Source organism: Paramisgurnus dabryanus, chromosome 22 (genome assembly GCF_030506205.2).
Source record: "Paramisgurnus dabryanus chromosome 22, PD_genome_1.1, whole genome shotgun sequence".
Lineage (NCBI taxonomy): Eukaryota > Metazoa > Chordata > Actinopteri > Cypriniformes > Cobitidae > Paramisgurnus > Paramisgurnus dabryanus.
Genome location: NC_133358.1, coordinates 21,317,706 through 21,343,748, shown reverse-complemented (window position 1 = coordinate 21,343,748; position 26,043 = coordinate 21,317,706). Strand labels below are relative to the sequence as shown.

At 36.1% G+C, this 26,043-nt stretch overlaps 2 protein-coding genes across 3 annotated transcripts; one reads left to right on the top strand and one right to left on the bottom strand.

The window, feature by feature from the left end:
* Positions 1 to 5,820: 5,820 nt before the first annotated feature.
* pkia (cAMP-dependent protein kinase inhibitor alpha) lies at positions 5,821 to 10,977 on the bottom strand. The gene is made up of 3 exons (XM_065258250.1): positions 10,850 to 10,977; positions 9,233 to 9,410; positions 5,821 to 8,834 (listed from the first exon to the last, which is right to left on the bottom strand). Exons 2-3 carry the CDS (start codon positions 9,381 to 9,383, stop codon positions 8,752 to 8,754), a joined length of 234 nt encoding a protein of 77 aa, XP_065114322.1. The 5' UTR covers positions 9,384 to 9,410; positions 10,850 to 10,977; the 3' UTR covers positions 5,821 to 8,751.
* Positions 10,978 to 12,334: 1,357 nt separating this feature from the next.
* zc2hc1a (zinc finger, C2HC-type containing 1A) lies at positions 12,335 to 25,288 on the top strand. 2 transcript variants are annotated; one of them, XM_065258248.1, is made up of 10 exons: positions 12,335 to 12,466; positions 13,127 to 13,197; positions 13,526 to 13,642; positions 16,985 to 17,020; positions 17,314 to 17,455; positions 17,904 to 18,052; positions 21,643 to 21,742; positions 24,170 to 24,275; positions 24,357 to 24,467; positions 24,771 to 25,288. In XM_065258248.1, the coding sequence occupies exons 1-10, from the start codon at positions 12,451 to 12,453 to the stop codon at positions 24,907 to 24,909; spliced, it is 987 nt and encodes a 328-aa protein (XP_065114320.1). In that variant the 5' UTR covers positions 12,335 to 12,450; the 3' UTR covers positions 24,910 to 25,288. The 2 variants fall into 2 exon arrangements, with proteins under 2 accessions (XP_065114320.1, XP_065114321.1); XM_065258249.1 differs by lacking the exon at positions 16,985 to 17,020.
* The last annotated feature ends 755 nt before the right edge of the window (positions 25,289 to 26,043 follow it).

The following is a 26,043-nucleotide window of genomic DNA, read 5'->3' as shown; positions in this document are numbered from 1 at the left end:
CCCAGGATACTGCAACTCTTTCAGTAAAGTTTTAAAAGCATCCCATGATGTTGGTTGATAAGATAATGACTATTTTAAGGCAGCTAAAAAAAAAGACTTTGGGGCGGTTTTCCAGACAGGGATTATCTTAAACCAGGACTAGACCTAAGTTTAATTAGGAAACATAACTAGTTTTAACAAACGTGCCTTACTAAAAACATTGCTTGTGTGCATTTTGAGGCAAAACAAAGAGCACTGATGTATTTAAAGATATGAGCAGGGCTGAGCACTGAGCAGGTTGTTTTCAGTTTGGACAGCTCTTTATTTATTTTAGTCTAGGACTAATCTAATCCCTGTCTGAGAAACCGCCCCTTTATGTTTTAATTTCTTCACTATTTACATATTCCCTTGATGACTTTACTATTAAGATTGTGTATATATGGCCATATATATTTGACTGGTCCATATTAGATTTATAATGGAGAATTCCTATATACAATTAATCTAAAAAGATAGTAAAAAATTATGTCCATAGGGGAACACTTGCACAATATTTGCTTTTAATGACTCTTCGGCTAAGGTTAGACAAGAGCATCAAAATATGAGGTGCATGGTACACTCTTAAAAGTAAAAGTGCTTCACGATGAGAACAGGGACCCGAAGGGAATTGTGATCCGGACCCGCGTCCATTTCATATTGCAAGTGCATTAATTTCTATGTGATTGATTAAATGTGTGCATTTGCTACTTTAAAAATCAATGCATATTAAACTTGTAAACCATTCGTTGTTTTTTTTTTCTTCTTTTTAGATTTAAGAGTATTCCTGGTCCGAAAATAAAACGAGTAATTTAAAAATGTCCTGTCCTGTGTGACGCTGTAGCCATCACACCCAGATATTATGCACAGCTATTTCATGTACTACGGCTTTTGATCATTAACTCCTTACATGCATTTGAAAAGGCAACACTCGTCATACATAATCATTATACATATTCTTTATTATCATGAAAATACCTTTAAAGGTTTGAAGAAAAGCAATATACAAATTTTTAAACCATTTCCTGGAGCTGCGTCTCATAGCTGTGTGTCTGGTTCTTCGTCTGCAGTGCATATTGAGTTTCTGCACGAGAGCGCCCCCTGGCTTTTGGATGTAGCGGCATTTCACCGTATTTCAATGAGAACCATAGCAAGCATTTTATAGGCCAACCACACCTTTTTTGCCACGATTTATGCATCTGATGGAAGATAAACTGTGCCATTTCTCTAATGAGGTTGCTCTGTATTTTGCACCTGGTTACTTTTGGCATACTTCTTGTGTTTCATGTTTATTTATTTTTTACTTTAAATGCAAAATACACTTGTTATGTTTTTTTTCCAAACTATTTGTGTTGATTTGTTATATAAATAAATTATTTACATAAAGTTATAAACATGCTTAACAATTTTGTAATAACCAGTTTTTCCGGATCTATGAAAATGATGAGAATTCAGATTTGGACCTTTAAATGTAAACTTTGAGAACCCCTGCCATAGAAGAACCTTTTCTGTCTAAATGGTTCTTTAAAGCACCTTAAACATCTGAAGAACCTTTATGTTTTAGAAAAGGTTCTTTAAGGTGAAAAGGGGTTCTTAAAATGTATTAAAGTAATGGTTACGTAATGGTTCTTTAAGGAACCAGAAAAGGTTCTTCTATGCCATTTTTAAGCACCTTTTTTAAGAGTGTACAAATTGACACAGCACTAAACTTTTAAGGGTTTTTTTTACTTTCTTAACTTTGCACACCTGTGTAATTTTCTCCAAACAAACCAATGCAAAATGCATGCAAAATTTTTAATGCAAAAAATAGAGATGTCAATGGTTCAAAGTTGGGCATCACTTAGCCAGTACTGTATGAATCCAGAAATATTGATATAATTAAAATCCTAGTATAAGGCAACCTCAAAACTTTGCATCCATACAACACATCATTCATTGCCACACACTTATATGTACATAGACATGCAGTCAGTCCTGCCTGTCAGGTGCTATGGTGCTCCAAAGTCAAGCTGTCTTCTCCTGAGCTTCTCTCTCTGCCCTGTCTACACTTCCCTTTGTTTGCCCTGCTGTACTCTGTCTGTATTGCTGTTGAGCATCAGCAAGACTCCTGCCTGACCTTTGCCGGCAATCCTTATAAAACATAAATGCACGATTTCTCGGTTCTCCCCATCTCTACATAAGACCACCCCATGGCCCTCATTACAAGTGTCCCACTGCCTCCAAGTGTCACCGTCTAATTACAATCACCCTTGATCTAGTAGATCATGACGTGAAACCTGCAGCTCACTAGCGTGCGGTGCCGAGGGTCTTTTCCCCGCAGGCGGTGTGCTGAGACGGGCCGACAGGACCGATGAGGGCGACGCTTGCGGCTCTCCCTGCACGCTGCACCGCAAGCCGACAGGCGGTGGATCATTAGCGAACCAGCTGTTAACAAGCAGCGACAGGACACCCAATATCACTTCCTGCGTGAGTGACACATCGTGGGTGGGCGTGGGTTCAACTAATTTTGAATCTCCAAATCATCACCTTTATAAAGTTTTTTTGGGAATCAATTAAAGGCCAATCTACAAATGACTAATTTCTCTTCGAGTCACTCACAGATTTGAGAGTGATTTTGTTGGCATCTGTGCTTCCACTCCTAGCATCTTTAAGATTTTTAAGGTGTTAATGAAGAGAGTTTCATGAAGTGTAGCCTACTTTTAGATTAAGCAACAGTGTGTTTGTGCACACGTGTGGCAGGGAGAAAAAGAGAGAGAGATTAGAAATGATGGTATGACACTCTCCCATCAGGACCGAATCCATCACTGTCAGTGGCAGCAGGCTAAGAGCAGCAGAACTCCCAGACCACAGATTCAATTTCACTCCCTTGAGCCATTCAGCCCTGCCCACACGTACAGACACCTTCCCTCTGAATAATAGCTGTGCCTCTGCATGGATTTGAATTTTCACTCTGCACTTTAGGGTCACCGTACAGGTCTAATTTCGAGGTTTATTCTTGCACGTCCACCGTTTAAACACTCAAGTCGATATGTGATGGTAAACAAAAGTCTGAGTGCACACTAAATGAGATGAAGTTTTAGCATTTCAAGTTTTGAAGACAAAGGAAAGTTTTGATTGGTTCTAAACAGTTTACCTGTAGCTTTTACCATGAAAATCCTTAGTAGAAAAGATCAGGGCCCATCACAAAACAGGCTGATAGGGCACTGGTCTCTGTGTGTGATTTTGTAGTTATTTACAAAGCAGCTGAGAGCAACTTTGACTAAGTAATTTAGAAATCTTAGGTTGACCTTGTTGTTTTGGGTGATGTAATCAAGATAAAAAAATATTTTGGCATAAGGCATTGGTGATTTAATCATAGATATATTCTAGCACAAAGTATCATGATGCCATATTCAAGTAAAGATTTATGAACAAAAATGTCACATTTAAATAAAGGTTTTAAAAGTGAAAATGACATTTTTAAATAAAGATTTAAAAATGTAGGCTAAGTAATAATAATTAAACAAGTCTCCATTTTAAAAATAATTTAAAAAAGAAGGTAAAACCCATTTTAGTACACACAAAAAATTGTTTGTTTATTTAACTTGATTGAATTAAGGAAAACTTTTCCACGAAATAAGTTTAGATTTGTACAACAAGAATAGAATTAAAAAATAAAATTGCACCATCTTTTCCACACAATTATTTCTGGTCTGTTAAACAAGGAGAAAACAAGTTAATTCAAATAGAAAATGTCTTGTTAAACCAACTATCAGTTTCTATATCATATTAATAGCATAAGCACATGTTAGCATGCTGTTAATAATAATAATAACATATGATAGATTGAATGAGAAGGGACTGATCTCCAGACATTAACACATTAAGTGCTAATTGAGAGAAGGACGTCACATCCACAACTTAACCACAAGCGCCACAAGTTAATGTAATTTTAAAAATTTTAATTTAAGTGCATTGATAAAATTAAGTTGAGACAAAAAATTTAGGAGTTTCTACTTAATCAGCAAGTTAGGAGCTACTTTTAGCATTAAAGGATTAGTCAATTTTCTTTAAAAATCCAGATAATTTACTCACCACAATGTCATCCAAAATGTTGATGTCTTTCTTTGTTCAGTCGAGAGGAAATTATCTTTTTTACAAAAATGTTTTTTTTTTACATTCCAGTATTTGTCTCATTTTAATGGACTTTAATGGACGCCAACACTTAACTCAAGACTTGCAGTTTTTTTAAGAGAGTTTCAAAGGACTCTAAATGATCCCAAACGAGGCATTATAGCGAAACGATTGTCATTTTTGACAATGAAATTACAAAATATGCACTTTTAAACCACAACTTCTCGTCTATCTCAGGTCCTGTGAAGCATCTGCGCTTTCAAAAAGGTACACCTTTGTACCCAAAGAGTGTATATTAGCACTTTAAAAGTACATTTTGGTAGTTCAAAGATACATATTTGTACCAAAATTGTACATATTCGGACCTGAAGGGTACTGCCTCAGTGACAGTTTGTACCTCTATTTTTGACAGGGTAAGAAGCAAAATCAACTAAGATATTAAGTCTTGTTTTCTAAAAAAAAAAGAGTTCATGCTTAAAATAGGAAAAAATAATGATGTAAGAAAATTTTAACGGAATTAGTTTTTTTAACTTTATTGGCAGATAAGCATAAACAGAATTCATATTAATATCTTTCATCAGAAAACAAGACAAACAAGAAAATGAAAAATCTTGATATTTTAGATGTATTTAGATCTTGATGTATCTTTATAATTTTTTTATATTGGTAATGGAAAACAAGACCAAGAAACTAAAATTTTCTGTCTAAGTGCCAGCTTTTGTACCTTTTTTTCTGAGAGTGTAAGTAAATGTATCTTGATTTAAGAGTTCAGAAAAAAATCACAATATGTACCCCTGTCACTGGGGCAGTATAAAATAACATTAGGTACAGATATGTATACCTTTGGTTATTATCTAACCCTAATAATGTGCATTTTTGAGCTACTAATATGACCTTTTTTGATACAAAGCTGTACTTTTTGAAAGGGTACAGCAGCCTCAGTGACAGGTGGGGTATATATTTTGTCCATTTTTTTTCTGACAGTGTAGATATTTACTAGAGAACAAGACAAAAACACTAAGAAAGAAATAATTTTTGCTATGTATTGTCCATAGGCTTTTGTACATGTCTGTGATACTCTGCTATGGTTCTTGAAAACTAGTTTTTTAATCTATAGGATAATTAATGCAGGGCCAAAACTATGCCACCTTCACTCTGCTCCACGCATGCACCCCTGCTCTTCTGTTTTTAAATCAAACGCCACGATACGAGGGGCACCCGGTGCCAACTCTATACAGTTTGATTGAGTGAAGAGACATGGTTGACAGATTTACAATTACAACTGGAGTGTGTGATCAAAGTTTTAAGACTGTGGTCACGTCTGATGTCTCAATGCGCAGGGGTCAAAATTACATAACTGATCTCTTAAAGAAACCACATGTATTCATTGGTTGTGAAAATTGGCTTAGAACTGTGAACTCTAGTGAGGTTCAAGCTGATTAATGATTAATGTGCGGCTCTAGCACTTAAAAGGAAGAAAAGGTCAGCAGTCCTGCCAAAGGGTTCGAATCTCACAAACCTTAAAGAAATTAAATGGCAAATGACATTCACAAGGAAAGCAGTGTAGGTTTTTCACTTGCGATTCGATTTTTCTTGATGTGTTATATAAACACATTTATTTTTATTATGCAGACATATAATGAATAGAAGCACATTATTATATAGTCACATCATGAATAGAAAGAGACAGAACCAAAATATTTTAAAAGGCACAGTTAAAATGAAATGTAAATATTATGCAGTTGTAGAGGCCTATAAACTAAATAATTCAATATAACTGACGTGAATAGGAAAAAATATAATAGTCATCCAAAATGGAGGAGATGCACTGGGTAAATTCATCGTTAGGTGGAGCCACTGTTTAAAAAAATAAAAAATGAGTAAACAGCGCCACCCAGTGTAATATTCGTGTCACAGAGTAGTGCATGTACGTTTCAATCAATACAAAACCACTTTGTTTTCCAAAGATTGCTTGAATTTATTCAAACATTGATGTAAGCACATAAATAAAAATATCTGTGTATATAATTCATGTTCAAATTTAAGAGGTAAAAACTGGAAGACAAAATACAAACAGGTTTCATAAGGCAAGTGCTATTAGACACATTTTGAATAGTTTCAAGAAACAGGCAGTGTCAGTAAGGAGTAGATTTAACTCAATAAATCTCAATAATACAACAAGATTATTTTTTCTTCATTAATTTACACACACAGAAAATTTGGTTCACCACACTGCAAATGTTTAAATCACAATAGTTTAGTCCATTAAGGGATGTGAACAGTTAATCATTTTGTCAGGAATGCCATGCGAGATCATTCAAGTCAAATTTATATCTGACTTGAATTAAAAATTTTATTATCAGTGTTTTTATTGAACATGCACTGTAAAATATGTCTTGCTTAGTTTTATTTACTTGACAATCAAAGGCGGAAAACTAGGGATGCTATTAGAGAAATTTCTGTGACTATACTGATAGTCGACTAGTTAGAATGACATCTACTGATACTGATAGATTTTACCAATAGTTTTACTTTAAACTCATTTTTTCAAATTATTATATTCTGAAATCCTAGTGCAGCGCATACAAAACTGAAATGTTGTTCTCATTGTAATCAAGTTTAAAGGTGCCGTAGAATGTAAAACTGTATTTACCTGGGCATAGATGAAAAAAACAAGTTCTGTTACATGGTAATGACATTTCGTGAGCCTCAAACGTGATTGTTTTCTCCTTTTTACTGTATCTAAACCTCGTGCATGCATAAGACAGCTGGAAAACAGGCCAATCTCAACATAGCACAGACTGTGACGTCACATACGCCCTCAACATTAAATTACACATTAAATTAAGTACAATGTTGTTACAATGCTGAAAACAAAGTTGAGTTAGCGCTATATGCTAGTTAATGCTATATGCTAAGTTCTACTATTGACATTACAGTTACGTTTTGAAAAAAACCACAAACTTACCACTCAGAAACTGTCATTAACCATTTCCAAACAATTGATTATTCCTCAAATTCCATGTCTGATGCAGACTCAAACATAAGGTCTGTTTACACACACACAAAGAGCTGCTCTGAGGAACAGCCAATCAGAGCAGAGCTCAACATTATTAATTATGACCCTTTGAAATAAGGTAATAATAAAATATTTAATTCTAAGGCCAAATCCTAGGGTTGTAAGTGGACATGTTAAACCATATCTGGATATTTTTTGTCCTTAATAAAGCCACATGCCTTCTATGTAGATATAAGAGAACAATTTAACATATTATTTTAATGCATTCTTTGGCACCTTTAAAATAATCACACAGCATGAATGTTCTGCCCCTTTTGATTGCCAGGATATAATCTGTCCTGATCATATCTTCCAGTGGGGTATTTTATTACCCTGTAAAAATTATTTTATGCACTTAAATTTTACTCTTAAAGTTTATTCAACTTGAATTTACAATTCGTTTAAACTTGCTTGGCTTGTGAGGAGTTGCTATGAATTATAAAAATAAAGTTGAAATAACTTAATCTTATTCAACTTTTTTATAATTTATAGCAACTTCTTACTAGTCAAGAAAGTTCAAATGAATTGTAAATACAAGTTGATTAACTTTAAAAGTGCAACAAGGAATTTTTTACAGTGTGAGTTAAGTTTAATGAATTAAGTTTATTTGTATTATCCCACTGGAAGATATTTTTAGCTGTTTTAAGCATAAATGCACTTGACTTTTTTCACTTGATTTTTTTTTTCAGATAACAAGATTTACTATTCTTAAATCAAGATAAATATGCAGTCCTTGAGTAGCAAAATTTTGTTTCTCAAGGACTGCATATTTATCTTGATTTAAGAATTTTTAATCAATTAAGCTAAAAATCAAAACAATAAAATTAAGTAAAACCTATTTTTACAGTGTGTGTAGCTGTGTGCAAACATATAAAAAATATACAACACACAGGAAATAAATTACTGTCTGATATTACTACAGTATTACAAGATTACGCCTATAGAAATTGAATGAATTTTAAAGTTTTATTAGCTACTTTGTTTTGGCAGTTAACCTGTGAATCCAAAATCAAGAACTTTGTGGCATTCCAATACAAAATAGATCCACATTATTTCCCTGTTTGCCAAAGGCAATTCTCTTTCACTGTCTCTTCAAACCCAATTACTTCTTACAAAAGCTTTGACTGGGATGGTACCATTTAAAAAGTTCCTAATGTGTACCATTTAAGTACAGATATGTACAAAATAGTATGTGCCTTTAAGGGAACTAATATACACGTTTAGGTACAAAGGTACTGACCCAGTGACAGCTTCTGTGCCTTTTTTCTAAGAGTGTACCCACATTCCCACAAGTTGCTTTAAGCATCAACAGTAACAGCTAACAGAGTGAAGGGAAAGTGAACTATGCGGGATTGTTATGACTGACCACTGTGTCAGTGCCAACAATTTTACACTGATACTAAAGGACCTGCCTTTCACAGCAACCTGTAAGTGCAGCATCCTCAAAGTGAAGTCTCCTCTGGTCAAAGCCGTATGGGACAGCGATGCTCCAGTGTCAAACCCTTCATGGTTGCTTCTACAATCCACCACTAGACGGGGTGCTTTCTGTTTCATTGTTTCATCTCTTACATGCCGCCCTCTTTGCTTTCTTCCTGCTTGGTTTCAGATTCTGCCGAATTCTGGCTGTTCTCTCCATCATTGCTTTCCTCTGTGAGAAAAAAAGTTTTGTTGGCAAAAAACAGAAAAAAAATAATGTCAAAAAGCGCCTAGTAAGCACCCTACGGCACAGCGTGGTGCTCGGTGGACTTTTTCACAGGAATGCCTTTAGCTAACAAGCCTTAAGTTGATAAACTATAACTATCTCTTTCTTGAGCTAAAATCTGGCGAGGGAAGCCACGAACAAACCCACTAAATGCTATGCTTGCCCAAAGTGGAGTTGTCTGATGATACATTATTCATGGGCAGCCTGCTACTCACTGCCAGATTACATTACTGCAGTTTTGAATGACACTTCTGGAAAAGGTTTGTTAGTTCTCTAACTGTGTTTATGTTAGGATCAGATGGGTACATGTTTGTTTAATTTTAGGAATAGTGAATTTTACTCGCCTGCTTCGCTGATATTGAGCTCAGACAGAGTTTGGGAGAGTCCACTACAATCATGACCATCTGAGGTTCCCAGTATGTCATGCACAGCATTACGTCTGCCGGTCCTTCCAGAGGCGATAAAGTCTTCATATGTCACCTCGACATCAGTCATATCTAATGCGTTTCAACATAGCAGTGCCTGTAAAAGAGAAGTGTTGTCTAAAAGGTTGAAAATTTGTTACACGTTCATATGAAAACATATTATCGTGTATATTATACATTCTAAAAATATCAGGAGAAAACATGCTGAGAGACATGCTCCGATTTAAATTTAGCTCATGTAATCATCTTAGCACCGTGTGTGTGTGTTGAAATGGTGTGTGTTGAAAGACCCATATGAGGTTATGACTAACGATAATACAGAAACATGTATCGCACATTTAAATCAGTGGATGATTCCTACTTTACATTACGGTTGGTGATTTGCATGTGGTGCAGATCTATACACCTATCTAAAAAGACACTTAAAACTGTGTTAAAAATAGGACTGTACTCATTCTAGACTTTAAAGTGTACGCAAGATTTAAATTTAATTTACATTTATCAAAGGGGCGTGTTAATGTATGCTTTTACCTGTAACAACATACAGTCAACTTAAATGTCTGTGTCCATTATTCAGTTAAAAGGAAGTAAATATTGTTCTAACCCCTGGCATAAGAACTCTGTTTTAAAGTCCAAAAAATCAATATGTACACTTGAGTGAATAGTTTCACAAGGTAACAGTGACAAGTATGCACTGCTTATCCTGTCTATGTCAAGTATAGACCTTTGAAAATGTGTCTTCTGTTATGCATTCTGCATCAACAAAAAAAAAGAACTGGGGTATAATATGACAAATAATATCAATATGATATATGAGAATTGTAAAATTATTCTTGAAAATAGTAGCAATAGTGAGATTATCCTTAATTTAAAATTGCTTTCTTTTTCACAAATAAACTTGGGAATAGACTTGTTATGAAAATGCCCTATTATTAGAAGCCAACACCAATGCATAGCCTAAATATATGTGGGGGAAATTTTGTGATATTCTACTGCCCTTGTCACGTAAATGTGTTTATTTATTAATATTTTTAAATAACATACTAGTATTTTGTCTACAGTATGATAAAAAGGAAATATGTAAATGTATGTGATATGTAAATCTTTATTATGTTGCGGTGGTAAGCCCGAGTCTCGTGCTTTGGTGTGTTCCACTTCATGCGGGCTCCGCATATCAAAATATCGCGAGAGCAATTCAAAACCTATGCTTTCGATTAGCTCTCGCGGTAGTTTGATGTCATATGCCAAACGGTCTGCGCAACGCCTCATGAAGTCGAACAGTCGAACACACCTCTTGTGTTGAGATGTCAAGTGAGCTCGTTAATAACATAATATCTAATAACTTCATCCAGACCAGTATGACTATTGCAGCTACATGGCAGGGACGTAACCCCCAGAGGAATTATTTCATTTACAACACAGTACACGGCTTTATAACGGGTTATATAAGTCTCACTGGCAGACAAATCATTGTGTCATAGAATGAAACTCTCCATATTTATGGATGAGTCTTTGCAAATCATTGTCAAATTGTACCTGTTGTCGACTGGACGGTGTCCTAATTGTCAGTGGTGTACAGTTGTGTCGCTCCAGTTAATACTTCAGTAGGACGCGACGAAGCTCTGCTGGTGAAGCTGTCAGTCCACGAGCCTGCACAAAAGAAGCGCTATGACGTATGCGTGCGTGATGCTGCTGCTGGTACTGTAGGATAAAAATGCTCCCTTTTTATACTAAAGGTAAATCAGTTCTTCCCACTTTATTCATTGGAGGTATTCATATTAAAAGTGATCATTGTACTAACACATTTTTCATTTTTTCCTAAATCTTTTGGATATCTGTTCAGGACTGGTTGATAGAAAATATATATTTTATTTGGAATACCCAAAGACTGCTGTGTTCATTTGTATTTGCTTAAGTAACATGTAATATTGGAATAATATTGCATTCATAGATTCTATAAATCCCTTCCACTACTTGTAATATAAAAAAAAATTAGGAAAAATCATATTGCCCTTTATTTTTTTCTTTTCGTTTTACTCTCTATATAATTTCATTAAAGTTATGAGTTTAAATGTATATTTATGTATTCTCTTTATTCTAAATAAATTTTATTTAGTTATAAATATGCTTTTTGTTTATACTGTGTTGATCATTTCATTTTTTTAATCTCCTCATGTAGAGCCTTTGTTGTATCTAAATTTTTTTATTCAATAAAAACTATGAGAGGATTATCGAAAATCATCCTGCCTGCTTATGCCCTGAGATTTTCTTTTTTCTCCCTGTGTGGATTTAGAACCATGGACCTGGATTTGTATTCAGGTTCATTATATTTTTGGGATTTTTCAAAACAATCCACTTTCTGAGTGGTCTATTTTTTATAATGTGCATGTGGCTGTATATGGAAATTTGGATATAGACAAATTGATCACCCAGACTAATTATTTGCTCTTATTCAACCAATTAAAATGTATTTTACACACCATAAGAAATAATAGTGCAGTGTGTGCCATTTCAAATAAAATATTGCCAACCATTTGATTTCATTGAGTAAATTCCAGACAGTGCAGCTGTTGGTTTGCCCTGCATTTTCCCACTATTCATGACAGATGTGTTGTGATTCAGCCCGGATTCAGCAAATAGTGTCTCTATTGTTTGACATCTCAGCCCAAACACATGTTGAATTGTTGCTTCAGTGGGCAATGTGAACAAGCTCCTTACAGAGATTTTAATAGATGAATATGTTACAATATGGTGATACTGGCAATGTGTTCTATCTATGTGTAAATATATACTTAGAAAATATTATAGAACTGTAAATGCACCAGGGAATATTACAAGAATGAAAATAATAAAAGATACAAGTTAATTGTCTATGCTAAAATAATATATTTATTTATAAAAAAAATCCCTACACTAAGTAACATGAATAGTATCACACATTTGCAGACTCACATCCCATACAGTACACAGCGCCTCCCACGTCCCATCTACCGGCCAAACACAGGTACTGCACTTATCCCTGTTTGCGAAATGGAAAGAACCAATCAAAATCACGGATACTAGCATGTGGAGCCGCTACCTAGGAGGAAAACCCAGTTGCTACAGCATCGTCTTTGGTGTACAACCAGGAATAAATAATGGAGGAAATAGACGGTAAGGCATAAAATAAACAAAAGATATGTGTACATATTTGCCAGAGGTTAAACCTGTTATCTCTTCAGCGGAATGTTTGTTTGGATGCGGGGGAGCGGCTGTGCATGATTTATACATAACGCTTGTGGTTACACTGGTTTACAATGAAAAATGAAAGTAGCTAACGTTACATTTTTACCAGAATTGTGTCACTAATAAAAAAATATTACGCCCTCGATCCAGTTTCCAAGGGACAGCTAAAGGTCAGAAATTGCATTTTGTAACCGTTCTGCTAAATGTGACATAGCAATGAGAATGGTGCCACACCAATTATTATAAATGTATAGTTTTATTGATAATAATAACATAATTTTCTGTTCATTTATTGTTTATTTTTCATGTAACACTTTCATGAAAAACTGAACGTTTTTTTTCTGAGGGAAAATATCAAAATATCACGAGATCGAGATAGATTTGTTTCTCCCACAGATTGGCTTTTATTATTTATTTGTTGTTTTGCATGGAATGACATGAGTGACCTATTTTCACATCTATTGTCAAATCTAATTTGTTTAGGCAATGTAGAACTATTGAACTATTCATTTATCTTTATTGCTTCCTTTGTCACTTGTAATTTTCTGTTATTATAATGGTCTGGTACAATTCTGTTTTGTTCTTCAGAATCTCCCCCCATTTCTGAAGACCTGGTTGCGTGCAAAATATGTGGGAGGAATTTTTTTGCAAGGGTTCTTGTGAGTATTTTTAACTTGAAGGAAATAAATCAAATAAAAATATCAAACTACAATGTCAGCCAAATATGCCCTGGCAAACAGAAAGGTGTGTGTGTGCGTGGGTGTGTGTGTGTGTGTGTGTGTGTGTGTGTACATGATGCGCATTAATGCAAAAGGTTGTCCGAAATGCATTGTGTTTGGTTCAGATAATTGCCATTGCATTTAAAGCTTAGCAACAAAAACAGGATTACTTGAGCGACCTAAAATAAACACAAACTGCGGTGTTATTAATCTGTCAACACAGTGCTGTCAGACGGTTATTTGATACACACCTTGTTAAATGTTTCAGAAAAAACACGTACCCATCTGCCAGAAGTCAGCAGCAAAACGAAGAAAGGTGTTTGACTCCAGCAGGCAAAGGGCAGAAGGCACCGATATTTCTACACTCAAACCTATAAAACCAAAGGTGAAGAAACCACTGGCACCACATCACAGGGGTACTAAGGGTGCATTCACATGTTTTTTTATTGTGGTCACCAAAAATGTGCACTTTGTTTCTTAAAACTGGTGTGTGCACCATGAAACACTTGAACTCAAATTGTTTTTTTTTATTCAACGAGAGATCTTATGATTCGAATTATAGATTTAAAGATATAGAGATGGATTTGAAGCGGTCAGAAGCAAAAGCCGCTAAACGCCACCTCCGTCAAAAATGAGATTATGATATTGATCAAATGCTTTCGGCTTGTACTATATTTTCATTAAATATCTCCGTTTTATGTCTGTGGTCGGCGCCAGCTCAAGTCGGACAAAATTTTTAACTGCTGTGCACTGCTTCATGCCAGCTGCCGATCGGTCTGTGCAGCACCGCATTACGTCGAACACACCTAAAGTCATTCATATTAATCTGTAACACTTTACAATAAAGTTAATTAGATAACATTAGTAAATGTATTAAAGCAACACCAAAGAGTTTTTTTACCTTAAAATAACGTTTCCAAAAAAGTTTCTGTCGTTCATCCACTCGAAACAGGGTGATCGGCACTTTCACATTTCCTTTGCAGCCCTCTATCGGCCAAAACCGCACTAAAGAAGTTTCCAGCCGTCGGGTCGCGGTTCTGTAGTTCGAGTGAAAACTACAAAAACTAGGGATGCACCGATACCACTTTTTTTGGAATACGAGTACGAGTACGAGTACTTGCATTTCAGTACTTACTGATACCGAGTACTTAATAAAAAAACATGATTTAAATTTACAGGTAACAGCTTTAGTCATATAATTTAACAAAAAACAAAGGACTAGTTTTCCAGTTTGTTGTAAACTCTGCCTCTTTGGACAACACAAGAGGCATTAACCCCTTACACGCCGCTCAAACATAGACATTTCTCAGACCGTGGTATCGATTCCAGGTATCGGGGGACTTTTAACGAGTACGAGTACTTTAGAAAATGTGGTATCGAGGCCGATACCCGATACCAGTATCGGTATCGGTGCATCCCTAACAAAAACTTGCTTTTTTTAGGGCAGACCTACAATCCAATCAGAGCCTGCTATGCTGCAGTAGGCTAAATTATTTACGACAGTGGTAATGGACAAATTTGCTTCTACCCTGTAGGGGGAGCAAAGAGTAAAAACTCTTTAGTGTTGCTTTAACTAACATTAACAAACCATGAGCAATACATTTATTACAGTATTTATTAATCTTTGTTAATGTTAGTTAATAGAAATAACACTTTTAATTGTTTATTCATGTTAGTTTACAGTGCATTAACTAACATTAACAAGATTTTAATAAGGTATTAGTAATTGTTAAAATAACATTAACAAAGATTAATAAATGCTGTATAAGTGCAGTTCATTATTAGCTCATGTTTACTAATGTAGTTAACTAATGTTAACTAATAAAAACTTACTGTAAAACTTTAATTTACAAGGACGTTTATTAAACTCTTGTCATTATCGATTATTATTGACTATTTGAATAGTTGTTGCAGCTATATTACCTTGTTACTAGGGGTGTGACGAGACACTTAATCCACAAGACGAGACACGAGATTGGGTTCACGAGAACGAGACGAGACGTTATTTTTTACACTTTCCTCAATGATAAAATAAATGAATAAGAAACTGAAATCACATCATTTTTAAAAGTTTTAACTAATCAAGGACTGGCCCTAACAATTATTTTGCTAAAAATAGACCCAAGTGAGCAGTAGCCTTTAAAATGACATAATAACGAATATGCAATAATAATTGGTTCAAAAAAAGTATTAAAACCAAGTTACAGTAAACAACATTACATGAACAAACACATTACATTTGTGTCCTATAAATAAAAAGCATTATGTATGGATTATAACAAATGCCTGCAGGGGGCGATAGTCGACTCATCTCGCGGACGCTATCTTGACTTTCACTTTAGACGGAGAGAAACGCTTATTTTTAGCCAAACAATGTTTAAACCCATTTGAATATGTAATATATTCCCATTTCTTTACAATAGAAGTGATACAGCCATTGTCATTTTTGAGCAAGAACATGCAGACATTAAATCATGTAAACTCTGTGAGGGTTTAATCTGCTGAGACTTCACATCTGACACTGATCAACAAACAAACACAACGCGTCTCAGACTTGACACGAGTTCACAAACGAACATTATTGGAAACCCAAACAAAAAAGCAACCGCTGTAAAAGACAAATATAATGCATGCACTGTAAAAGGTTCAAACAGAAATCTGCATCCTCCGGAGGTCGCATATGCAGGCTGCATACGTTATTTCAGTTAATTATCTGAGCATTACATTCGCAAGTCGTGAGCATATTACAACAAGTTGCGATTAACTAAATAAGTAGTAAACTTTCTAATTGTTAATATTCTCTAATAAGACAGTCTTTATGAAGTAAATGCAGTTTAAAAATGCGACCTCCGAAGGATGCAGTCTTTTATTTGAGAAAAAGCCAGCATTTAACCTCCACAAGAAATCTCGCGATACACATTTAATCTCACGAGATCTCGTTGCACCCCTACTTGCTACTGTTTCTCCCTCCATCTCTGTATCTGCTTTGAGTAAAAGTGTTGACTCACAACAGAGTTGACTATCTTTGAGTATAAGTTTCACTTTCATGAAATGAGACAGATCTAGTAAACTTGATCTAAAGCTTTAATTGGATCTAACATTGTGACATATCCACTGCTGGATCTTTCATCAAAAAACATTTTGTTTATAGAACTCATAGTTGTTTCACATTCACAAGTGTGTCATCTTAGGAATGATAACAAACAAAGGAGTACAGGAATGCACAAGAAGAAAACATTGTTATTTTTTTTGTGGCTTTGAAACTTCATTGCTTGGCAACGCTGGGAAACGGATTTGTAGAATTACTCGCACCGATGTATTTTGTAAACATGCCATAGTTCAGAACATTCAGGACTCTTTCTTAACCTTCAGACGTAACAAATGTGATACCAAATCTGCCTCAAATGCAATTACGAAAGATTTTGTCCCATGGCTACCCTAATACAACTCACCAGTGGTTCTCAACTCCAGTCCTCGGGCCCCCCTCCCAGAATGTTTTAGATGTCTCCTTATATGAAACATCTGATTCCACTCATCAGGCTCCTTCCAGAATGTTTGAACATTTCCTTAATTAACACACTTACAAGCTGATGAACTAAATCAGGTGTTTCATATATGGAGACATCTAAAATGTTCTGGGAGGGGGGGCCTGAGGACTGGAGTTGAGAACCACTGCAATACACCATGTCCTGAATTATTCTGAAAACCCATTTTGATTATGTTTCAGTTACACAGTTCTACCAGCAGCTCTAAGTCTGATAAAGTAAGTTGAATGTTTACATTTTTTGCAGTATTATCACTGAATTTTCTCTCACTGTGGCACTTCTGACATATTGGAGTTAGTGTTAAATATTCGTGATGACTGGATTATCAGTTTTTTTCCCAATGGATTCAGCTGGGGCCGATTGCACCAACTGTGCATAAGTTACAACTTAGCGTTGCTTTGCGCATTGATTAAAAAAATTTAATTGCACTTTTATTTATGCGTCAAATAAAAACGTGTTTTGCTGTTCTTCAAAATGCTTGTTTTTAAACAATATTTTTGCTTTCAAACAGCCTGAACCACCCAAGAAACAGTCCAACTGGCGTCGGAAGCATGAAGAATTTATCGCCACCATTCGAGCCGCCAAGGGCATAAATCAAGTAATGAAAGATGGAGGACCTCTTCCTCCGCCCCCTCCTCCATCCTACGATCCAGGTAAAATAACCCTCACATTAACAGAATGTCTAATGAAATTAGTCATACAGTAAGATTAGGGTGGACATTCGTGCCAGTTCCGCCGGACACGTCCCGAACATGTTTTCGGGTTCGTTCCCCGGAAGTCGAGTTAGTTGACCGCATACGTCATCAAGGTTTAATATTTCGGGTTTAATTCCAGAAAAGCAACCGTTACATTTCAAGGTAAGAATGAAACTACAATGATTGTATGTCTTAAAATAAATAAATGTAAATTTTCTAATGTATTTTTAACTGAAATGTGAGAACCTCGATGACGTATGCGGTCGAGCAACGCGACTTCCGGAGAACGAACCCGAAAACATGTTCGGGACGTGTCCGGCGGAACTGGCACGAATGGCCACCCTAAGTAAGATCCTTGGTCATTTTAGGCATACATTTATGTGTTATTAAACTGTGATTGTTTCAGATTATATCCAGTGCCAGTATTGCCAGCGGCGCTTCAGTCAGAATGCAGCGGATCGCCACATTAAGTTCTGCAAAGAACAAGCATCAAGGATCTCCAATAAGAGCAAGGTTACTGGAACTGAGAAAGCAAAGCCTCCTACCAAGACTCCGGTGAGTCTTCAGTTTAAATATCATTTGGGATTCAATTGTGTCTCTTAGTAATATTGTTATATGAGTGTTGTTTTGCTATTAGTTTTCTTTATTTATACTACTGCAGCCTGCAGGTGTTATCAGGCTCTTTCACACAGTAATTCTAGTAAATGACCATGAATTTACCAGAATGAATTTACCAGTAAATACAAAAATGTGCTGCTCACACATGCAGTGACGTTACGTCTTTTTACCAGTAAGACATCATTCACACATTAGTATCAAAATACCGGTAAACTCGGAGAGAAAGCGGAAGTTACCTGTGGCGCGCGGCCGCGAGCTCCGTGTCGTATTTGTACACAATGGAGGGTTATGACTTAATATCGTCGGTCCGTATTTTGTTGTTTTCACATCTGTGGCAAACGTTCGAGAAGTTGCTCGTGACCAAACAACATTGCGTTAGGCGCCGTCAACCGGAACCTGTGTTTGCACATTAGGCTTCACCGAGGGTATGCTAAGGACGTTGGCAATTTGACAAATATATGGGAAGCTGTTTTAAACAACTTTTGAGGAAATGTGGATGTTAACTTCAGTTGTGCTCGACTTTTAAGCAGCATGGGTGTGGAAACGAACATAAACAGTGCAGTGGTAAACACGTCATCTGTTTAAAAACATTCTGATTGGCCCGATCTGTCAGCGCGGTCTGACGTCATCCGTTCTAAATGCCGGTAATCCTATATTTTTCGTTCACACATAGCGCTTACCAGTAAATTACTGGTAATCTTACAAACTAGCCTCTTTCACACAGTAATTCTAGTAAATTACCATGAATTTACCAGAATTAATTTACCAGTAAATACAAAAATGTGCTGCTCACACATGCAGTGACGTTACGTCTTTTTACCAGTAAGACATCATTCACACATTAGTATCAAAATACCGGTAAAATCGGAGAGAAAGCGGAAGTTACCTGTGGCGCGCGGCCGCGAGCTCCGTGTCGTATTTGTTCACAATGACGGGTTATGACTTAATATCGTCGGTCCGTATTTTGTTGTTTTCACATCTGTGGCAAACGGTCGCGAAGTTGCTCGTGATCAAACAACATTGCGTTAGGCGGCGTCAAACGGAACCTGTGTTTGCACATTAGGCTTCACCGAGGGTGTGCTAAGGACGTTGGCAATTTGACAAATATATGGGAAGCTGTTTTAAACAACTTTGAGGAAATGTGGATGTTAACTTCAGTTGTGCTCGACTTTTAAGCAGCATGGGTGTGGAAACGAACGTAAACAGTGCCGTGGTAAACGCGTCATCTGTTTAAAAACATTCTGATTGGCCCGATCTGTCAGCGCGGTCTGACGTCATCCGTTCTAAATGCCCGTAATCCTATATTTTTCGTTCACACATAGCGCTTACCGGTAAATTACTGGTAATCTTACAAACTAGCCTCTTTCACACAGTAATTCTAGTAAATTACCATGAATTTACCAGAATGAATTTACCAGTAAATACAAAAAAGTGCTGCTCACACATGCAGTGACGTTACGTCTTTTTACCAGTAAGACATCATTCACACATTAGTATCAAAATACCGGTAAACTCGGAGAGAAAGCGGAAGTTACCTGTGGCGCGCGGCCGCGAGCTCCGTGTCGTATTTGTACACAATGGCGGGTTATGACTTAATATCGTCGGTCAGTATTTTGTTGTTTTCACATCTGTGGCAAAAGGTCGCGAAGTTGCTCGTGATCAAACAACATTGCGTTAGGCGGCGTCAAACGGAACCTGTGTTTGCACATTAGGCTTCACCGAGGGTGTGCTAAGGACGTCGGCAATTTGACAAATATATGGGAAGCTGTTTTAAACAACTTTGAGGAAATGTGGATGTTAACTTCAGTTGTGCTCGACTTTTAAGCAGCATGGGTGTGGAAACGAACGTAAACAGTGCCGTGGTAAACGCGTCATCTGTTTAAAAACATCCTGATTGGCCCGATCTGTCAGCGCGGTCTGACGTCATCCGTTCTAAATGCCGGTAATCCTATATTTTTCGTTCACACATAGCGCTTACCGGTAAATTACTGGTAATCTTACAAACTAGCCTCTTTCACACAGTAATTCTAGTAAATTACCATGAATTTACCAGAATGAATTTACCAGTAAATACAAAAATGTGCTGCTCACACATGCAGTGACGTTACGTCTTTTTACCAGTAAGACATCATTCACACATTAGTATCAAAATACCGGTAAATTCGGAGAGAAAGCGGAAGTTACCTGTGGCGCGCGGCCGCGAGCTCCGCGTCGTATTTGTACACAATGGCGGGTTATGACTTAATATCGTCGGTCCGTATTTTGTTGTTTTCACATCTGTGGCAAACGGTCGCGAAGTTGCTCGTGATCAAACAACATTGCGTTAGGCGGCGTCAAACGGAACCTGTGTTTGCACATTAGGCTTCACCGAGGGTGTGCTAAGGACGTCGGCAATTTGACAAATAGATGGTCAGCTGTTTTAAACAACTTTGAAGAAATGTGGATGTTAACTTCAGTTGTGCTCGACTTTTAAGCAGCATGGGTGTGGAAACGAACGTAAACAGTGCGGTGGTAAACGCGTCATCTGTTTAAAAACGTTCTGATTGGCCTGATCGGTCAGCGCGGTCTGACGTCGTCCTTTCTAAATGCCGGTAATCCTATATTTTTCGTTCACACATAGCGCTTACCGGTAAATTACTGGTAATCTTACAACCTGTCTTATTGGTAAATTGGGAGCACTGATTTACCGGAAAGGTTCTGTTCACACATGACATGTTAACTGCAATTTACCAGTAAATTACCAGTAAAGACTGTATGTGTGAAAGGACTATCATCTTTGTTTTTTATTTTTTGTGGCGAAATGCAAAAGCTCATCTTTTCACTTCATGAGATTTGATTACTGTAACTATTATTGAGACTTGTGTGTTGAGTGTTAGGGTCTCTGTGTGAAGTTAAAACATTTGCTTTACTCCGTTACCTTTGCTTTGCTAGGTGGCCTCTTTTTTTTGGAGAGTTCTCTTAACATTATATAACTGTTAAAATAAGATGAATTGAATTAACTTCTGGGCTTACAGTGCACTGTTCATATCAGATTTTATTTACTTTGATATTTCAATATCCAAATGTTTTTCAAAAGTGGTTTCACTCTTACATACATGCATATCCAAATACAGATGTGCTGCCTGTGGATGGCCAAAATCATCAAACCGACTGTTTAATCATGTTTTGAGAGTAAACACTGAATTTCTGTTGGACAGAGACTCTATGAGTGTTTGTTATTGATGCGTATGTGTAGTAAGTTACATTTTGGTATACCAAATTTCTATGTCTTAACTGATTTACTGTTTTCTACATTAAGTCATCCTACATATTGTAAAGATCATTATAAACCTTGATATATTTAGTATTGACTTAGGCCATGTCATAGATTGAAATCAAACTTTTATTGTCCTAAACTTATGTTTAAGGCTTGAGACTTTAACCTGGAATTCACAGATAAAGTCACAAATGTCCCACACAGTTACGCTATTATTTATTTAGAGTGCAGTGAGTGGATTGTTTTCAACAAAAAAATGTTTTGTCTGCAGTTCAAAGCTCCTCCACCAAAGAAGGTCAATTCTCCGGCCGCGCCCGCTGTCTCTTCTCGTCTCCCACAGCGCTCTGCTTGTGGACAGGTTGCTGGATCAGGTGCGGATTTTATATATTCATGTATTTTAATATTTTATTACACAGAGATGAATTAACGAAAAACTTGAGTTTGAATAGTACCTGCATTGTGATTTCACAGAGGTATTATACAGAAAAAAATATAAAACTGGCAATATGGTTACATTATTAATGCAAATTAATTAAACTTCTGCAGATATACTCAGGAGTATCTTCATAATAAATAGTGCCATTCTATTAAAACTCATATACAACAGCCTGTTGTATTTAATATATACAGTACTGTGCAAAAGTCTTAGGCCGCCACCACCAGACTTGTTGTTTTAGAAGTTTTAATGTCCATCCATATTATTTTTTCAATCTATTTTATTAAAATACAAACAGGAAATATGTACACAAATAAAAAAAAAACTAATTTCAGAACTTCTTCAGGCATCGGTCAGTATTTAGTGTGACCTCTCTTGGCATTAAACACATCTTGAGCTTTTTGAGGAGACTGAAGTCCTGAAGTCATTTGATTAAAATTAAAAATTAGGATTTCATTTTCATTTAGGTTTACACTGCTTTTGCTCAAGCGGAAGGAGAGTTTACCCTAAATACTTGACACTTCAGCTTTTACGTTTATACTGTTTTTAATACTACATACAAATTTCCTGTATTTTCTGGTTGTATTCTAATAAAAAACCTGAGAAATAATTATATATGATCACTATAACATTGCAAAAAAAAAAAATGATGGCATGGTGGCCTAAGACTTTTGCACAATACTGTATATATTCTGGCCCTCACCTTAGATATACACATATCAAAAAGCTTGGATAGGTGTTTATGGGTGTGTTTAGTTAGTTTTGTTTGTTTTATTTATTTATATAGCACATTTAAAACAACAGGTGCTGTAGCCAAGCACTGTACAATAGATAAATACAAAGTTAAAATAAAATAAAAGCTATCCATAAGAAAACAAAGGCACAAGATAAAATAAAAAATTAATGATTTAAAAAAATAGACAATATTTGCACATAACCAAGTGACCAGATAAAACATATACACTCTTAGCAAGACTTAAAGGTGCAGTGTGTAAATTTTAGCGACATCTAGTGGTAAGGTTGAATTGCAACCAATGGCTCAGTTAACTGATCATTCCTCGCTTTTGAAATGCATAGAGAAGCTAAAGTAGCCACCACCGGACAATCATGTCATCGTCGGAGACAATTAAGTAAAACGTTTGTCCGTTAAAGGATAATTCCGGTATTTAACACTTTGAGTCTCATTTCTGGTTTGTTTTGGATGAACTACAGTGATGGACACAGAAATTTTGACAATGGGTCGTGTCTTGACTTTTTGACTCGTTTAGAAGCGTCTCTTGACTGCTTCAGAATGGAAGTCAATGTCCATGCACAAACATGTCATTAAAACAACACTTAACGTTCATTTTCAAAACTGTGCTACTCACCTAGTAGTTCGTGGTGTTCGTTGATGATTAAAAACAAATATATTGGCGCTATTTATGATTTCGATCCGTGTTATTTGCTATAGTGGAACTATTTGTTCAGATACCTCACAACCGCGTATATACTTCCGCTCTATATTTGAGTTGAACTCCCGACCACTTGATGGCAACAACCACTTTGCCATACAAGTACGCTCGGTGTCTAGCGTATAGACAGTCACAATCGAGCTCAACTTCAAACCTAAAGCTGGTCACTGAGCCATCAAATATGGGAAAAATTTCTTCCGAGAGAAACCGAGCGAAAAAACTACAACCACATGTAAACAGACCCCTTTCTGTTTCCCGGCGGCGGAGTGAAATATCAGCGAGCAATGAGTCTTCCAAGAGAAGTCAATGAAATTTTACAAAATGCCAAATAAAACACGACAGAAACTGTATTTCGCTACACAACTTGCTTTTAATCATCAACGAACACCACAAACCACTCGGTGAGTAGTACAGTTTTGAAAATGAACGTTAAGTGTTGTTTTAATGACATGTTTGTGCATGGCCCATTGACTTCCATTCTGAAGCAGTCAAGAGACGCTTCTAAACGGGTCAAAAACTCAAGACACGACCCATTGTCAAAATTTCCGTGTCCATCACTGTAGTGATCCATAACAAACCAGAAATGAGACTCAAATTGTTAAATACCGGAATTATCCTTTAAGGGATCTGTAGAAACATGGCGGCATAAAAGGTGACTTCCATGTAAGGGGGGCCTTCGGTATGTAGATAAAAACGTCTCATTCTAAGGTATTAAAACATAACGGTTCATTATGAAAGTTCTTTATACACTCCTGACAATATAGTTTTGTATAATATTTTGCAGTTCTGTTATATCAATTTAAATGCAGAAATGGAAGGAGCAGATCTGACAGAGACAATTACCATTGTCTGGTATAACAATGCAATTGAAAAACTTTTTTTATTGAATTCCCTTTTCTCTCCATATCTAGGCATTCCAAGCAACAAAACCTCTTCCATCGGTTCGGTAAGAAGCATTTCATCGGGATACTCATCTTTACGAACCACATCCTCTGGCCTGACCAGCCCTCCCTCCGAGTAAGGCACAACCGTGCAGACGAATCTTAATTAAAGGTTTTTTAATTCCACATGAGCTTCACATAGAAATTATGTCTGCAGAGCGAACATGAAACCCAAAGGCTTGGTTTCCCAAAGCTCCCTGAAAAATCCCACCTCTGGAATCGGGATGAACAAGAAAAAGATCCAAAATGCCGACAACTGTATTTCAAGGTATGCAAGTTTGTTTACTGAAGTTCTACACTCCCTTGAGACTTGTGGCACTGAATATTAATTAAAAGGGCTTAAGAGGGCTGTCAGCATGTTGTTGCCTTTAATGAATCGCTCTGGGCAGTTTAAAGACTTTGGTAGACAGGTTTATGGCATTGATCTCAATGCTACAGTTGTAATACAGTAGTAACCTTATGTTACTTATCTAGCCCCAATACACATCCTAATAAAACTATTAAACCTTGACTTTACTTTCACTGTCTCCAATAAGTCACTGACATCTTGCTGTGTGAACTCTTTTGTTAGGAATGACTTGAAAAACGAGAACGATATTAATTACTCCACGGCGGGCACCAAGTTTTGCCATGAGTGTGGGACAAAGTACCCAGTGGACTGGGCCAAGTTCTGCTGTGAGTGTGGGGTTAAAAGGATGTGCATTAATTAGTACTTGTGTAGTAGTAGGCGGAAAGACTGACTCACTGTATCCTCACTGATGCTGAATACTCCTTTCCAGTCCTCTAAAAAATGTGGAAAATTTTTGCTGTACATTTGCTCCTCTCCTTCTGCTCCTTTTTTTAATATGAAAGTGCAATATGATTGGCTACTGCTTAGGGATGCTTAACGATTAATCGCGATTAATCATTAGCAGAATAAAAGTTTTTGTTTACATCATATATGTGTGTGTGAACTGTGTATAATAACTTTGTATAAATAAATGTACACACATGCATGTATATGTTTTAGAAATGTTTACATGTGTATATACATTTGTATATTTATGTATAATTTATATTATATATATAAATATAAATACTTAATATATACATTTTTTTTTCTTAAAATTATACATGAATGTGTTCATATTTATATATATACATATTTATTATACACAGTTTATACACATATGTGATGTAAACAAAAACGTTTATCCTGCTAACGATTAATCGCGATTAATTGTTTAGCATCCCTACACTGCTACTAAATGAGTATTATTTTGTCAAAATTAGGCCTTTAAAGGGGACGCAACCATTCAATGGTTAAATGGGGTAATATCATAATCTTATAATAGTATTTCATCTTGTAGCTATTGTTTAATTTAAAAAAAAATATGCATTTTTTTAGTAGTTAAATACATTGAAAAATAATTGTTACACTGAGCAATCCACTTTTGTATTTTACTTTACTTTTTTATACATACATTATTGCTTGTTTATTCATTTTGTGTGTTTTAACAGTATAAAATTGTCATATTTATTACACTTGTACAATCCAACCCCACCACTTCAATGTTTTTAATCCTGGCTGATCCGATTAATATTTACAAAGAAACACAACATATAAACATTGTCGGCAACTGAAATGTCATACAGTATAAGCCTAAAAGCTATATGGCTTTATAACCATATGCTTCTTCTTCGTAGCCTTATCATTGCTGTATCACTGCAGTTCAGGTTGATATGGTCAAAAGGTTAGTATGTCTTCTTTTCTGAGATGTTTTAATTGTATCAAGAGCATCACGCTGCACTTTGCAATTCTTGTACTACTTTGGTGCTTATCTGACAGCATGTCAGACATGTTA

Bases quoted from the DNA above. Each gene is read 5' to 3' on its own strand.
- pkia (XM_065258250.1), bottom strand. From the start codon at position 9,383: ATGACTGATGTCGAGGTGACATATGAAGACTTTATCGCCTCTGGAAGG. The intron at 8,835-9,232 runs GCGAGTAAAATT...TTTTTCTCACAG, and splicing joins GCTCAATATCAGCGAAGCAG to AGGAAAGCAATGATGGAGAG.
- zc2hc1a (XM_065258248.1), top strand. The intron at 17,021-17,313 runs GTAAGTTGAATG...GCTTTCAAACAG, and splicing joins GCAGCTCTAAGTCTGATAAA to CCTGAACCACCCAAGAAACA. The intron at 24,276-24,356 runs GTAAGGCACAAC...TTATGTCTGCAG, and splicing joins CTGACCAGCCCTCCCTCCGA to AGCGAACATGAAACCCAAAG.